The following is an 11,965-nucleotide window of genomic DNA, read 5'->3' as shown; positions in this document are numbered from 1 at the left end:
CAAGATCCCACACCTTTTACAAATTAACTGCAAACAGACAATGCTTACACCAAAGAAATATAAACCCTGCCATGGACAATTTCAGAGTAGATTAAATACATTGTAATTAGATCATGGATATAAAATTTATATTTTCAGAAAGCGATTTAGTCCCTTTGTCAAAACTGTGTATTAGCTAATAAGAAAAGTACTTTGATAGTAATGAAATTAAGCGCAAACAATTTTTTACTATACAAAATCAGCAAGAATTACACTTTCTTTTCTAAATAAAATCTAAGAACAAAGATATCTGGTGAAAATTTCAACCAAAACCACTTGGCCCATATGTATTAATAAAGTAATCACACAGATAGTTTTGCTAACTGGTAGAAATAAATTGTTTATTTTTATTTGAATAGGAAAATAACAGGGTGGACAGTACCACGACAGGGTGGACCCTGGGCATGACAGGGTGGACACATTTTTAAAAGGGTCGTTAAACTACCTCATTTTGCAATCAATGAAAGAAAATTACTACCTGAAGTCCCTTTCCCATGTAGTGTGAAATTATCAGGTGAACAGACTGGTTTTGATCCACTTCTCCTTTACATTGCAAAACACCAAAAATGAGCCATTAATGTGGCATTATTGAGATAACCTCTGAACATCAATGTGCACAGTGAAAGTCAAACATTCAACTGTAAAATGAAGAAAAATGTTGTTTGGTTTGAAGAAAAAACAACAACGATATCACTGAGACACATCTCCAAGCAGTCTTTTTTGGCAGCTATTGCAGGTACCTCAGTCTTTCAATTCAATATCACTCTCTGGGACATAGAGCAGCTCAACAGATGTCTCCAGGCTTTTCAGCTTTTCATACCATCTGTGGGCATCAGGAATGTCTCCTCCATGGGCTACAATCCGGTCTGTTGACCTCTTGAGGGCTCCATCCACACCATCTGGTGCACCCTTGCCATGACTAGCCTCAAAGAAATTCCATGTTATTTGTTTGAACCCACACTTGTAGGGTTCTGTTGAGACGTAGAAGAAATTTCCTTTTTGTCGACACTGTGTTGCAGGCCTATCACTGAAAAAATGAAGTATGCTAACTTGTGGGTGATGTTCTCTCAGTATCTTCAGAACTGAATCAAGGTGGGCCCAGATGGCGACAGGGTCATGTCTTCTGGAGGTTGATATGAAGCAGAAGATGTGTGGTGCTTGTTCATCAGTGATGTAGAGCACTCCAGTGTGCAGACTGGCCTGCTTATGTGAACCTCCAAAATGCACAGATTGTATTTCTTCACTGTATTTGCACAAGTAATTTTCTCTAAAATCAATATGCAAGCAAAGCAAAGCAAGTAGACTGTGTACCATATAACTTGTATATTTTTAATTTAGGAAAGGCCTTTATATTAAATGATATTTCACCATGACAGGGTGGACATGTTAAGCTTGACAACATCTGACTACACACATAATATGATTAAAATTACTAAACAAAGGTGTAAATGTTTACTAGCCACAAATGTTTACTAGCCACTGTTTCAGTCTCCAGTGAGACAAAATGCTGGTTGTGATGTCGGTTAAAAAATTATTTTTTTTAAAAGAGACAGTTACAGGCCACATAAGAACCTGTCTTTCTTCTGCTTTCTTCACAAAGCATCAGCATGTTACACAATAAAATGAATAAAAAACAACAACCATTTAAAATGATTGTTCCCTTCTTGCCAGTTTGCAACATGCCATTAAATCCAACACTCCAGTTAATTTTCAATCACCTTGAGTGAAAAAAATAGATTTTTTGTATGTTTTGAAATAAAGTCAGACATGAAGGGGTTAAAAACTGAGACAATTGTCAGAGAAATATTTTTTTTCTTCAAATGACAATATAAAAAATACAGGGTCCACATTTTTCTTATGACAAGGATTGAGTTTTAAATAAACACGCCCCATAGAAAGGTCTATTTTAGCCTCTTAATGGGACTTTCTGTGTGGTATATTGGTTTTTAAAATGCCAGATATTTACCACAAACCAAATTTTTATGCTTCATTATTTTTCATCACAACATTCTTGACTGGATCAGACTGAAAGGCAGTCTTCAGTTCAACTCTCTTTTCTTAAACTGGGCCAAAAGACGGCAATTTTGTGAGCATGTGTCAATGTTCAGAAAGCCACCTGTGGATCTTAATGCTTTGCAGAGTGGGAATTTTATCGTACTTTCATGTATGTTTTCCTTGATTTTTTTTGTGTGCTTTTAAAGGACATTCCCTTTTTTTGTTTGTTATAAAGATAAACTACATTTCTCATGACCCCACTGCACTATCAGAGGTCCACACCCTTCAAATATTTACCACCAGCATGCTGTACCTCATCCTGGTTATAGCCATTTCTGTTTTTTATTGCAGCAGGAGCTACCAGCTGATTTTCACCTTCTGTAATCTGTAATAAAAACACAGACTCTGGATTAAAACCATTTTTTTCTTCTTCTGCTAAATCCTCAAGTGCGCAGAGTAAGAAATGTTTCTGGTCATAAGACGAGTTGTGAAAAAGCAGAACAGGAGGTCAGCGGGGAAAACATGAGAACATGTTTTACCCTGAGCACATCGCCCTCCTGACTCAACAGAGTAGCAGTTGTATGAAACCTAAAAAATAGAAACTCACAGATGAATAGATAGAAAGGAGAATAAACATTTGTCAGTAGGTAAACTCCAGTTTGACACTGCAAACATGCCAGAGAGACTGCTGAAGAACATGAACGGAGGTGAAGATGTCATGAAAAGAAAAGAATAAGGGGAGAGCTGGATGTATTTGTGTTCAAATGTGACATTGTGAAATGCAGGGCTAAATCTCACCAGATTAAAAGAATAATCTCACATTTTCTGATTAAAAAAAATATGCACAGATCATTAAAAAAAAATCCAATAATCAGATTTTGTCACTGTGTGCTAATCATCAATTGTGTGCAATGAAACCCTTTCCACACAAGAGGCCTTTTTGTGACTTTGGATGAGACCAACGCTCTTATTTAATTACAATTTCAGTGCTTTTTAGGGCATTTGCTATCAAAAGAAACACAATTATCCCAATTTTCTCAGAAAATTGACTTCAAAACATGTCACAGTTTTAGTTTAGGACCAGTATTTGGACTTTATCTTGTGTTCTTGTTCTCAAAATCAGTATGAGAACATTACTGGGTGCGGTAGATTAAGACACAGGGAAATTCTTACAGCAGCAGTTCTCAGTCTGAACTCCACACCCTCACCAGAGGAAAACTCCTCCACCCCACCTCGTGATGGGGTGACTGTGAGGAGACTCTTGAGAGGACAAAAGTGAAAGGTCTTTGTTCTTCATAGTTTTTTTTATTTAAAAAAAATTGAGAAACAAAAAGACACTGAAAACATTAAGACTTCACAAACTTTTTCAAAGAATCATAGAACTCTGTGTGGATCATTTTTTCTCCAAATTCAAATATTTTCCCTTCAACTAAAAAGTTTTGCCCCTTATTAAAGAACGCAGGAACATCTAGGCCAAACAGAAGAAGCAAAGCTGCAAACTCATTGCCTTTATTGCACAATCTGCTTTGCCTGAAACCCCTACAGGAAAAAAAAGAAACATCGTCATAACAGAAAACAAATTCTCAACTGTTCACCTCCGGTTTGAAGCTCAAATGCGTTTAGTTTGCTTGTTCTCTCTAGCTAAAGCTAACTGATCGGTCTACTTTAGTGGTCCAGTTCATAATCAAAACTTTCTAGCAGCAGCAGTCACATCTCCTGCAGACTGGTAGAAAACATCAGTGCAAATGTTTGGAAACGGGCTCAAAATATGCTGCAAAATTCCAAGATTGCACAGAGAAACCCTTCAAACTCAGGAAAATTTCTGAGTCCCATCTCTCCTTCAAACAGGTCTGGTCCTCCTACTCTGGTGTGGGAAAAACTTTCCTCTCTTATCTCCATGTTTATAAGACATTTGAAGATATTTTTAACGTCTGGTTTAAACCAGACACGACCCTGTCTTTCTCTAACCTCAAATAAATAAACCTTCCATGAACAAATGGGTTCAAATTAAGAATATCCAGAAAAATGAACTATCCTCCCTATGAGAGGCAGGATGTGCCACAAAAGTGGGAGTTAAAGTCCAACATATGTGTCATAGTAGGCAGTGTGCTTTACATACTGCATGAATTTGAACATTTGTATTTGATATTGACACGTTTTCAAAGCACAAGTCTTCAAGTCCCAACTAGACTTGGTCTAAAGATATTTTTCTTATGGAACTGCTTCCATCTTGGGGTCAGAATACACTTGGTGTGATTGAACACGGAGCCATCTCTTTCAGTTGCTACATGCATTTATTTGAGAGCAACAATTTCCGCCATACATATCTGTGATTACCAGCACATTTCAATAAAGTTAACAAATCATTAATAAAAATTTCTAAAAATTAAAGCATTACAAAGAGCTGGGCAAACTATTTGTTGAGAGGGGGTAAAGATCAGAGGGGATGAAAAATGCTAAGGGTTGTATATATTTCTGTGGCGGGGGGGGGGGGGGGGGGGTATTTTTCCTCTTTGCAGACTTGCAGGAATTAAATGCAACATTCTTTTGCTTAACGTTGAAAAAAAAATGCAGTTGATATTTGGACTCTTCTTCAGGAAGGAGGAAAACAACCCAAATGCGCCCCCTTGTGGCCACAAACTCCTCTGGCAGTTTCAAAACAAGCAGTCCAGACATTTTCAAACACCTTAGTATTTGCTTTTATGACTGCACCCTAGTCAGTACAACGCAATTGCTCTCCCCATGAATTTCCCCAAAAAAGAAAAAAAAAATGCTCTAATTTGAAAATGAAACACACATACATCAAAAAAGGAGGACAGTTTTAAAAGCAGCCCCTACACACAGATGAGAAATCAAATGGGGGAGGGAATAAAATCAAAGAAGGCTGCAGCAGGTTTACAAAAAAAATAGATCTTTCAAAGCAGCTAAGAGGGGATGAAGGAGAAACGAGAATGCTAAAGGCGGACTGAAGGCAACAAGCAGAGAGATGAAAGAAAGTTCCAGAAGAGGTAAAGGAGAGCAGGGGAAAGAGCATCAAGCCCTGACTGTTTCTTCCTTTACGTTTGTATACCAAAAACAGCTTTAGTTTGGGGATGAAGAAAAAAAATAGGCATACCTTAACCAAAATACAGTTTTTGTAGCAGCAAAGGGTCAACTCAAAACTGCTTTTTGGAATTGAACTTCTTTATAATTTTTGTCAGAACTGAGACGGATGGGGGGCACACTGATTCCTGAGGGGCCAAAAGGAAACGGAGCAGGAGAAAGCAAACAGGGAGGAGGTCACTTTGGCAAAGGTCTCTTAAGAGTTTTATTTCCAGGGCGGAGAGAAAGAGTCCAGGAGAAGGTGGGAGACACACAGGGTTAACATTGAAAACAGACACATCAACAACCTCAGCTTTATTGATAGAAAAACCTTTCAGGGTGACACACTCTCAACCTCAACCTCTGTGAGTCTGCAGGTTTGGTCAACAGGGTCCAGGAGCACAGACCTTTGTAGTCATCACCTGTACAGCTCTGAGTGAGGAACATTTTTTGATTGCTAGCTAACGGACTGCCGAGGATCTAAATGAGATTGTGTGTTCTGTCTTTGGTTAGTGTTTCATCCGGCCTTCCTCGTCTCTTCGGTCCTCTCACACAGGCATGTGTGCGTCTGTGGAGATCTTAGGCTGGAAAGATGTAGTGATACGAAGGGGATTTCTTCTCTCCGCCCTTTCACACAGAGGATGTAGTGTGGCTGTAAAGACTCCTTATGGGACAAAAGGTGAGCTCTTAAGGTCGACTGTTCACCTTTCTGAACACAACGTTTGACTGCTGTAACACTTGGTCTTCGGTTGTTTAAGGAAAAAGATGTTGATGGTCCGGTCACAGAGATGACAAAAACACTGTGGTCACATAGCTGAGGATCCATCGGAGATCTGTCTACACCTGTGGAGGAGAAACACGGATAACTGAACAATCAGTTTTAGAGCGCTGGATTGTTACTTAGGTGGTGATCTGATCTGATTCATGAATCCATTCATTCATCTTCTTAACCGTTTATTCCCTTTCGGGGTCACGGGGTTGCCGGAGCCTATCCCGGCCACTTGGGCGTAGGCAAGGGATACCCTGGACTGGTCGCCAGTCTGTCGCAGGGTGGAATATCCTTATCACACATCCATTCACTCTCACACTCACACCTATGGACAATTTAGAGTTGCCAATCAACCTATGAAGCATGTTTTTGGACAGTGGGAGGAAGCCGGAGATCCCGGAGGAAACCCACGCATGCACGGGGACAACATGCAAACTCCACACAGAAAGGTCCCCCATTGATGTTGTGTTTTTCATGTCCCCCAGCCGGAACTTGAACCGGGGGCCTTCTTGCTGTGAGGCAAGAGCGCTAACCACTGCGCCACCGTGCAGCCCTGATTCATGAATCAAGATCAACAATTCACAGATCAAACCAGGATTTTTACTGTTTAATCAAAATATTTCTTAGGGCTGTGATAAATGAATAGCAAAACAACTGAGTACATCATTTCCATTTCACTGCAACAGTTTAATCTAAATAAGTCAACATAACTTAAATTATACTCCAAATGACCCTAGTCTACATAAGAGGAAGTAGGCCTGCACAATAAATCACAAAATTATCGTTATTATAATGTCAAGCTGTGCAATAAGCATATCGCAAAAGTCTGCAAGAATTGCGATAAATGGTAACCCTAAATGTGCTAAAACCATCTTATGGCAGCTTGAAGTATTTCACGAATCAAATAAATCCCTTTATCCATTTGACCAATCGGATGGACTCCTTTTGTTAAATGGTCGCCTTCTATGTAGACGAGGGTCATTTGGAGTTTAATTTAAGTTATGGTGACTCTTATTTAGATTAAGCTGTTGCAGTGAAATAGAAATTATGTTTTTGGTTTCTTGCCATTTGTTCATGAATTGCAAGTCAAATCGTCATCGCAATATTGCTCACTAATATCGCAAATCGCATGTTTTCCTCATATGTGCAGCCCTAGGAGGTGAGCATGTAGCATAAAAGGGGTCCAACTGATTGGTCAAATGCATAAAGGGATTTATTTGATTCGTTAAATGGTAAATGGCGTATACTTGTATAGGTCTTTTTTACCTTCCGTAAAGGCCCAAGTCGCTTTACAGTCACAGTCCCATTCACCCATTCACACACACATTCACACATTGGTAAGGTGAGGTTCGGTCTCTTGCCCAAGGACACTTTGAGGCAGGAATTGAACCTGCAATCTTCCCATCAGAGGTCAACTGCCCTCCCTCTGTACCAAAGTAAAGCCCCCTTGGCAGCCTAAATAAGTTTTTTTTAGCACATTTAAGGTTACCATTTATTGCTATTTTCGCCGACTTTTGAGATATGCATATTGCACAGTTTGACATTGCGAAAATGATAAATTTGCGATTTATTGTGAAGGCCTAATATTTGTACTTATAATTTCGGGAACAGATTGTGAATATCTGAGTAATTGGATACTCCTTACAGCCCTAATCATTTCCAGCAATAAAGTTTTCTAGCAAAGCGTGATCATAAAGAGGTGAATGCATGTGAGGTTCTTACATGGACAGTTCACACTGCGTCTCTTCCAGACTCCAAGCTGGCTTCTCGGAGCAGCTCCTCCAGTTCCTGTTCACCGTCAGCACTCGCTGCAGGAGTAACACCCGACATAACTTTGTTAACGATGTTCACCAACAGAAAGAGCTGTGCCTGTTCCAAATGATCTACGAGAACTCACCATGCTCCATCACGCAGTTACCAGGCTTTGGACTTTCACTGCTTAGAAGGTGGACGGCAAACTCTGGCTTCAAACCATTAGGTAAAGCTGAGCTCGCCACGTTTTCCTCGAGAGCATCGGCAAAGCCCTCATCTGCAGCGACCTCGTTAACGCACTTCCCTTGTTCGACCACTGAAACCGGACTCCCTTCAGCTTCAGATGGAGTCGAGGTGAGGTGGAGGTTCTGCGCTTCTTCGTGGGGGACAGACGCCTCAGACTCTCCTTCCTGTTCAGCAGCCTCTGCAGGCTTTGGCCATGACTCCTCGTTCTGTGTGGGTGAATGTGCTGGTGCTTCCTGCGTCTCTTCCTGCTGTGGAGGTTCCTGGTCGGCTTGGTTTGATGGGGAGGTCTCCTCTGATGCTTGATCATTCAGAAGAGCAGATGATAAAAGCTGCTGCTGCTGCAGATCCTGAGGTTGGTTCATTTCCTCCATTTTGCTCAGATCTTGTGCGTGACTCTCCTCTTCTTTAATGTCATCAGGTTGGGGGGTCACAGACGTACCTGCACCTCCCTCTGCCAGCTGAGAGGTCGCAGACTGCACTGATGCAGAATCTGAAGGCAGAGCTTGTGTTTGGAGACTTGGCCCTAAAGTTCTGGCTGTCCCGTCCTCTGTGGGTCGGCTTGCTGGCTGGGATTCTAGTTTGCTGGTGAGTGTAGTGTTGGACTCTGATGTACTCTGCTTGGTGCAGAGCGCAGAAGCAGCAGCTGAGCCCTGGTTCACCTCCTCGCCCGTCAGCTGTGTTTGCTCAGATGTGGGAGAAGAAGCTGGAGGTGGCGTCTGCTGCGTCGCACACGAGGGTACGTCTGCAGCCTTCTGTGAGGCCGCTTTGGTCAGGATGGGAGCTGCAGGGTCATTTTTCTGTTGTGGCTCAGGAGGGCTTTCCACCCTGGTGACCATAAAAATCTTGTGACCTCTGCCCGGGCTAGAGACAGATATGCAGCGCCCAGGAGAGGGAGGGGTCCCAGTAGGAACTGTGGCTTCTGTGACAGTAATGCCAGAAATGACACGTTGTCCTGCAGCAGGCGAAACAGCTGGGTGTGAAGAGGTACTTGAGGCACTGGGGGGAAACTTTGCAGCTCCTGAATTTGACTGAGGAGCAGTCTGACTCTGGGCAGTGGAGTTTGGAGCGGAAGAAGACTTTGTCACCTCCTCTCCGTCATCCTCGTCCTCAGTGTCTGAGTCAGACTCCAGATTTGGTGCAGGAACGTTTTTCTCTGTGCTTCCTTCAGCCTGGCTGCTCGCCTGTCCCTCGTTTCCTGAGATTTCAGCCTCTTTATTTCTTTGCTCCCTTTCATCTGATGATGGCAACTCCTCCTCCTCTTCTTCTCTGGTCCCATCCTCTGTAGCGATTTCAGCCATAGAGGTAGACAGCCTCATCTTCTGATCGAGCTCCTCCTTCTCCTTGGCAAGGATGAAGTTTCTCTTGCAGCCATTTTGGATCTCAGCTAGCAGGGCGCGCTGTGTCTCTATGAAGCTCTTCACCTGACATTGGGACCAAAAAAAACAGTACATGAAAACTGTGGCAGCTGCTTTAGCCCAGATTTCACTTCTGTTTGTGCTTCATTGAAAAAAAACCCCAAAAACTTATTTTGTGATCCCTTAAAGTCCCACTCCAATCCTCTTTTGATCCATTTTAAAAGCATTCACAGTACAGTTTTGAGCCAGATCCCAGCTTGAAAAAGGAAGATGAAGATGTACATGGATGCACCGGAATGGAACGCAGCAGAGGCCGTAGTTTGCCCACCCTTGCTCTAAGCCCTACATTCAGTAATTAAAGGCTATAAATAATTAAGCAAAAAAAACTGATTGTAAATGTTCGTGTCTTTCTCACTTTGACATTTTCTCTGCTATCGTGAAAGTAGAGGCTGTACTGAGACAACCTCTAAACCGACTTCTGCCTGAGCCAAGAGCACTTCAGCAGTTCTCAGTCTATTTCACGCCACTGACTGATTTCATTAAAAAGGACTTAGGGTAAAATGTAATAACCACAACAACTGAGGGGATTCGGTGGACAAGGTGCATTGTGGGAGTTCACTTTTTGTTAACCTTTTTTTTTTAACTGTTCCAGTTAAACTATTTCCAAATATGTTGTTCTTTCTTTACATTACCTTTTCTTCTGTAATGACTTGTCTTTCATGGCTTCCTTCATTTTCACTGCTGTTGCTACAGCTGCTTTCAGAAAAGTAAAACAAATATATAAATAAAAAAACTCACAGTTTCCTTCTTGGGCTCTCTGTCTAAATCGAGACGCAGCAGAGACGTGTTGACTTTCAGGGCGAGTGACAAAGCCATCAGGCCGCCAGTCTTTATCTCATTCTCGCGAAGGTCCAGACGCAGCAGCCTCGGGCTCTCTGCAATGAATTCTGCCACAGCCACGGCTCCTGCAGCACAGTAAACAGAGGCCAGAAACATTAAGAATCAGTCCAAGGGCAGCAAATGTACATGTGAACACACACACAGACACTACGTCCAACCTTCACAGGAGAGCTTGGTGGAGGCGAGGCCCAGTCTGAGCACAGAGCGGTTGGCAATCAGTCCGTCTTTCAGTTTGTGAACTCCTTCATTGCTCACAGAATTGTGGCCGAGGTTCAGCGTCTCCAAACTTTGGGTGCACGGCTGAGAGGACAGAAATTTATAATGAAGATAAACAACATAGTAATACATAAAAATCTTGCATAACGCATAGAGGTCATTTAACAGTTTCCCAGTAGGAAGGCTCATGTAAAGCCTATCCAGAGGCAGAACAGACTTCTCTGTATTTAGATGCATCTGGGATTCCTCACACAGATAAAACATGATCCCTGAATATACAAATCAGTTTGCCAGATTTGCTTAAGAACAACCTGACAACAGGGAAAAAAACCAAAACCCTGATGGGTGATGGTATGAAGCCAATATCCATCTCCATAACAACATGTCTTCGAATAAAGGAAAACCGATTTTTGCCAGTTTTTTTTTTTTTTACGGAGACTGAGAGAACTCTGAAAAAGAAACTTTATAGAATGACTGTTAAGGTAAAGGAAATGCCTATATTTCCATGGAAGCAGTATAGTTCACGTGTGAAACAAAATTTCCACTTTATTTGGAAGGAAAAGTAAAATCTGCTCCCATATGTTCCAATGGAAGCACTGGGTTTTACATCTCAGAGTAAATGAGAGTTTTAGGGTCCTACACAAACATTTTCCAAAGTATCCATCAGCCTTAATTCTGTTACAATAAGGTCATCCCATCAATAAGTAGGTGGTTAACTGAGGAAAAATAGGATGACAGATGGGTTGCATTTACACTGTAAGCTGTCCGGGAACCAAAACCAGATGTACTGTACTATCAGTTAAATCTACAGATAACATTCATCTTCCCCTGACAGAGCAGAGTTTAATTTACATGCTCATCCACACTTTTAGTGTGTACGTACTACTTTAATATGCTTTCCAGTGTGTGAATGTAGAGACGCACTGTTCGACACAAATCAAAGCATGAAAACTAGTTTGTGCAAAAAGGGGGTAACAGGTCTGTGGGACAGTATTCTTGCTCGTTTGTAGCAGCTTCATTTCTGCACCATCATACAAAGCCATCATTTGAAAATCATGCAACATAATTTCCTGGTTTCTGTTTGAAGTGCATCGATGATGAACCAGACCTCTTTCGTCTTTTTAGTAGGAACAACTTGCAGAAATACTTTTTTGGAACCCTGTATTTGTATGCTGATGTTGATAGTGATAGCTCTGACTGACTGATACATCCGCCAAAAAATTATAAGGATAAGCAGAAGCTGCTTAAGAAGAGAAAAAATAAGACATGGTACAAGTTGACAGCTGATCTTTACACAACCACATATAAAGTGAGGTTTTTCCTCTGAAGATTTCTGACAAGTTTGTGTTTTTCTGTGCTTGTCATCATTACAGAAACCTCCTGAGTGCGAGTGTGTGTGTAAATGAATACCAATGCAGCAGCCAGATAGCCCATGCCACTGTGTGTGAGCTGGTTGTTCCATAGCACCAGAGTGACGAGGCCTTTCCTTTGCTCTTTTAGTCCTTCACACAAGTAAGCGAGACCTGTGACAACAAACCAAAAGTTTGTGTCAATCATTATTTATTAGAGGATGAATCTGCACTTTCCATTTCATTATTTTTTTCCCCCCCGT

The 11,965-nt window shown here is 41.5% G+C and overlaps 1 protein-coding gene across 2 annotated transcripts in view; it reads right to left on the bottom strand.

Annotated features, from left to right (window-relative positions):
* Positions 1 to 4,309: 4,309 nt before the first annotated feature.
* The window catches only part of ppp1r37 (protein phosphatase 1, regulatory subunit 37), a 40,117-nt gene continuing 32,461 nt past the window's right edge, over positions 4,310 to 11,965 (bottom strand). Inside the window, exons 8-13 of one of the 2 annotated variants that reach the window (XM_004075653.5) lie at positions 11,764 to 11,876; positions 10,296 to 10,437; positions 10,036 to 10,202; positions 7,782 to 9,303; positions 7,607 to 7,692; positions 4,310 to 5,958 (exon numbers count right to left, since the gene is read on the bottom strand). In XM_004075653.5, coding sequence (XP_004075701.1) covers positions 7,616 to 7,692; positions 7,782 to 9,303; positions 10,036 to 10,202; positions 10,296 to 10,437; positions 11,764 to 11,876 — 2,021 coding nt within the window. In that variant the 3' untranslated portion in view covers positions 4,310 to 5,958; positions 7,607 to 7,615. Of the gene's footprint in view, positions 5,959 to 7,606; positions 7,698 to 7,781; positions 9,304 to 10,035; positions 10,203 to 10,295; positions 10,438 to 11,763; positions 11,877 to 11,965 lie in introns of both variants that reach the window. The other variant, XM_078929934.1, reaches the window with a different exon arrangement.

Source organism: Oryzias latipes, chromosome 13, assembly GCF_053564925.1.
Source record: "Oryzias latipes strain Hd-rR chromosome 13, Olatipes_Hd-rR_3.1".
Lineage (NCBI taxonomy): Eukaryota > Metazoa > Chordata > Actinopteri > Beloniformes > Adrianichthyidae > Oryzias > Oryzias latipes.
Note: the sequence above shows the minus strand (reverse complement) of the source record. Positions and strands in the feature narration are given on the sequence as shown.